Source organism: Trachymyrmex cornetzi, unplaced genomic scaffold (genome assembly GCF_001594075.2).
Source record: "Trachymyrmex cornetzi isolate Tcor2-1 unplaced genomic scaffold, Tcor1.1 scaffold461, whole genome shotgun sequence".
In the NCBI taxonomy this organism is placed as follows: Eukaryota; Metazoa; Arthropoda; class Insecta; order Hymenoptera; family Formicidae; genus Trachymyrmex; species Trachymyrmex cornetzi.
Window position 1 is genome coordinate 73,368 of NW_017299412.1, and position 4,220 is coordinate 77,587.

The window sequence follows — 4,220 nt, forward strand, 5'->3', positions numbered from 1 at the left end:
GAGCCAAACTTTGAGCCTAGGAAACAGAAAAAAGTCGCTGGGGGCCAGATCTGGTAAATACTGTGGATGGTCAATTAATTTGAACCGCAATTCGTGAATTTTTGCCATAGCGATCGCCGAAGTGTGAGACGGTGCGTTATCTTGATGGAACAGCACTTTCTTCTTTTTCAAATGCGGTCGTTTTTTCTCAATTTCTGCCTTCAGCTTGTCAAGCAATGATGCGTAGTACGTCCCTGTTATTGTTTTACCTTTTTCAAGACAGTCGATCAACACAATTCCATGACTGTCCCAAAAAACAGTCGCCATTTCCTTTCCCGCCGATAAAACCGTCTTCGCTTTCTTCGGAGCAGGTTCACCCTTCGCAGTCCACTGTTTTGATTGTTCTTTCGTTTTAAGAGTGAAGTGGTGGACCCAAGTTTCATCAACCGTTATTAATCGACGCAAAAAATCCGACTCGTTTCGCTTAAACCGCTCCAACAGGGTCTTAGAAATGTTTATTCGAATGCGTTTTTGATCCAGAGTGAGCAAGCGCGGTACCCAACGCGCGGTTAATTTACGTATGCCTAATTCTTCAGTCAATATATGACAAACACGTTCTTTTGATATGCCATCTCCCTAATCTTAATTCGACGGTTGTCCATTATCATTTCATGAGTTTCTTCGATGTTATCGGTAGTGGTCGCAGTTGTCGGCCGTCCCGAACGCTCATCATCAGCTGGTACGACCACGTTTAAATTCAGCTACCCATCTTTTCACGGTGGCAAATGATGGGGCAGAGTCCCCGTAAACAGCGTCCAACTCGGTTTTAATTTGCGTAGACGTATTGCCTTTCAAATGCAAGAATTTAATTATAGCACGATATTCAATTTTTTCCATTTTTACAAAATGACGATACAAATGATTATCAAACAAGAACTGAACGTCCAAAGTGGCCACAATTGTCACAGATATCTTTCGTAAGTATCACGGTTATAATACCAGAATGGCTTTGACGAGTAACGCCATCTTCATGATGAGGATCAAAACTTTTCAGACCCTCGTACATATGTGTGTGTATATATAAATAATATATACACTTTTTTTTAACATGGCCGGAGACACTACCGCGTCTCCCGATATATACAATAATAAATAATGAATTATTATATAATTTCTATTTTAATTTATTTGAAATTATATTATGATATGATAATTAATAAATGATAAGTAAATGTACGAATAAAAGAGAAATGTCGTATTAACGTGTTCTCACTCATCAGCTGAAAACGGACAATCCACTCAAAAATACACGTAGCGGAAAAACGAGTATTAAAAACGAACGATTCACTCAAAAATACTCGCGTATACGTTTGTCGTTCATCAGCGGAAAAGCGAGTATTGAAAACGGACAATCTCCTTAAAAATACTCATTGCACACTCGTGTGTACTCATTATCGTTCCTTCATGATACACTGCGAGTGCTTGCGAGTGCAAGAAACGAGCAAGAACGGGCTAAAAACGGGCTAAAAACGGTCCATATGAGGTCTAAAAACGATGAAAAATTTTTATAACTTATTGCTTTTCTTGTGCACGTCACGAGTCGCATTAAATATTACAAAATTTCAGTAATAGCAAACAGGATAAAAAAATGCAATTTATCTTTTCTTTTTCTGAATAACTATAGGACAAATTCAGCAATCATGCTCGCCAATTTGTTTACTTACTGTAAGGACCTACCTGTTCCTCGAAGGCCTTTAGCTCGTCCATAAGATCCTGCTCCAGAAACCGATGCTTCAAGATATTCACGTCTCTTCTCAGCTGCTCAATTTCGCGTGTGTTTGACAACATTTTCCAACTCTGAAGGCCGAGACAGAGAACAGCAGCTATAAGTGCGGTCACGCTCAGGATCGTGTTTTTGCTCGGTCTTATGAGCCGCGACCGGTTGAACCCTTGTTCGAGGTCGGAGAGTGAGATGCTCAAGTTCTCCCGCGAAAAGTTTAGGAATGACCTCGTCTCCTCCTTGGCAGGCGCGTTTCTCATTAACTTTTGCCTCATCGTCACCGGGTTGTTTTCTTCCTGCGATAGCATGGACGTCGTCGCGGAAATTGAACGATTTTCAGCGGGAGAATTATTGTGCGTGTGTATGTTTCCGTGTAAGTTCTACGCAAATACGATTTACATGTCCATTTATATCTTCACGATTTGATTTGATGACAGACGGAGAACTTCATCTTTGCATCGATTTCATGATATGTCAAGAAATCATCCTTCTGTAAAAGCTACGCGTTGCTGTAAATTCTTTACTTTCTAGTACATCAACATTTACATCCTATAGAGAATTTGTTCTCTTTTACTGAAGACTACCCAATTTATAGATTGTATTTTATATTCGTGTGTTTAAGGATTTATAAATTTAAATGTATTCAACTATTTTCCGCACTAAATTTATTTACTGCGAATTTATATATGCCCGAAAGCCGTGAAAATCAAAGTGGTTCACTGCGTTAAAAAATGCTTTTAAAATACAAATTCACTACTTTAGCAGAGAATTTATGTTTTTAAAGCATAGTGAACTGTTTTGACATATTTTCTAACTCGAATAGTTCTTTGCTGTTTAGAAACGCATCAATCAATGTCATTCAATGATTATCAAGAAAAACCAAAAACTGTAAAAGGTATATTTCAAATCATTACATTATTAATACAAATTTGATAATAATGAACAACAAATCTTTTATATATATATATATATATATATATATATTTATTTACAGAATATATATATTTTTTTTTATTTACAGAGATGCCAAAAATAATTGAAAATGTGCTACTAAAGAAAGCAACTTCAACATCACACGATATGCTTGAAACTGTCATTTTCCTCTCATTTTAAAAAGCTCCTGATTACTAATGTTAATATTAACAATATATATTTCTTACAATTGTTTTCACGGTTTAGCTGAGCCAACAAATATAACAAATCTGCCTTCCACAAACACACATGGATTGCAATTACAGAATAATGACAATTTTGAAAATGAAGCTAGGGTAGAGCTGGAACACTCATTTTGTTGTGGTACATTTTGTTTTACTTATTGACTACTAGTAGATGTAATAATAATTAATAATTAATTGAATTCGATAAATAAATTCAATTTTAAGTTTGTTTCATGTTTATTTTTTCAGTTTTATTTTATTTTTAATTGTGTGCTTCTTGCTTTTTTTTACAGAAAAATGTCAGCGAACATATTTTGCAAAATTTGCGACATTAGAGCGCAAGCTCAATAGGATTATTCATTTTCTCGAAATTGACAAAGTAAATGTTGTGCAAGAGGTGGATTTATCTCTCCTGCCGAATTTTCCCCTCACTAGTGTAGAGCAAATAAATAATTTTAATATACAACTGGAGAATGTAAATGTTCGGAAGCAATTTGTAAGTATATATTTTATTATTTGCAAATTGAAAGGCTTATAGCTTTGAATAATGATGTCACGTTGACAGCTTTAATTAATTACATTTATAGAAATTAAATAATTTATTATATTAAATAATCAAAAACAATTAAACCAATAATACATTACATTGCACGCAAGCGTATACGCATGTACACACACACATACGCACACACGTGCCCGCGTACATATCTAATAAATGTTCATTTGTTACAGATGGACAAAATATCTACATTAGGCGGAGAATCCGTATCAAAAGTTGTTAGAAACATCATGTCTCACACTATTGGATACGAGGTTGCGCTAGGATACACCTGGACTGGACAAAAAAAGAAATTAGCAATGAAGAAGTCCAAATTATCTGACGCAATAATTGGTATAAAAACCTCATTTCACATTTGTCCTGTTCGGGACAAATATTAAATGAAGAACAGACTGCTTTTCGAAAAGTATTATGCTTTAATATAATCAGATATTGTTTCTTCTCTTTTATTTATATTATTTTGTAGTGAATTTACTATCCAGAAGGTAGACGGCACAACTCAATCAAATCCGCAATGTCCCAAATTTGTATATTTTCATTACATGTGCATCGGAAGTAGCTCGATCCTTTTCGCACGGTGCGGCCACTCATTGCACCGTAGGAAATGTAAGAAAGAGCCACTTTCGACGCATGTGTAATGAAAAATAGTATATGCGATTCACGTGAATGTCAACTTCTCGCACTTGTTGCACAATGCTATACTATTGTTTATACTATGTCTATACTATTGTATAGACTCACTCAT

At 35.5% G+C, this 4,220-nt stretch overlaps 2 protein-coding genes across 2 annotated transcripts; one reads left to right on the plus strand and one right to left on the minus strand.

The window, feature by feature from the left end:
- Positions 1 to 1,695: 1,695 nt before the first annotated feature.
- Positions 1,696 to 2,034, minus strand: LOC108764887 (uncharacterized). Its single transcript, XM_018513287.1, has one exon. It carries the CDS (start codon positions 2,032 to 2,034, stop codon positions 1,696 to 1,698), a length of 339 nt encoding a protein of 112 aa, XP_018368789.1.
- Positions 2,035 to 2,611: 577 nt separating this feature from the next.
- Positions 2,612 to 3,855, plus strand: LOC108764888 (uncharacterized). Its single transcript, XM_018513288.1, has 3 exons — positions 2,612 to 2,654; positions 3,252 to 3,412; positions 3,649 to 3,855. Exons 1-3 carry the CDS (start codon positions 2,612 to 2,614, stop codon positions 3,853 to 3,855), a joined length of 411 nt encoding a protein of 136 aa, XP_018368790.1.
- The last annotated feature ends 365 nt before the right edge of the window (positions 3,856 to 4,220 follow it).

What these genes read in the sequence shown, in the direction of transcription:
- LOC108764887 (XM_018513287.1), bottom strand. Translation starts at nt 2,034, where the DNA reads ATGAGGCAAAAGTTAATGAGAAACGCGCCTGCCAAGGAGGAGACGAGG.
- LOC108764888 (XM_018513288.1), top strand. Translation starts at nt 2,612, where the DNA reads ATGTCATTCAATGATTATCAAGAAAAACCAAAAACTGTAAAAG. An exon ending in AAAACCAAAAACTGTAAAAG is followed by an intron (nt 2,655 to 3,251) that starts GTATATTTCAAA and finishes TTGCGACATTAG; the next exon opens with AGCGCAAGCTCAATAGGATT. An exon ending in TAAATGTTCGGAAGCAATTT is followed by an intron (nt 3,413 to 3,648) that starts GTAAGTATATAT and finishes CATTTGTTACAG; the next exon opens with ATGGACAAAATATCTACATT.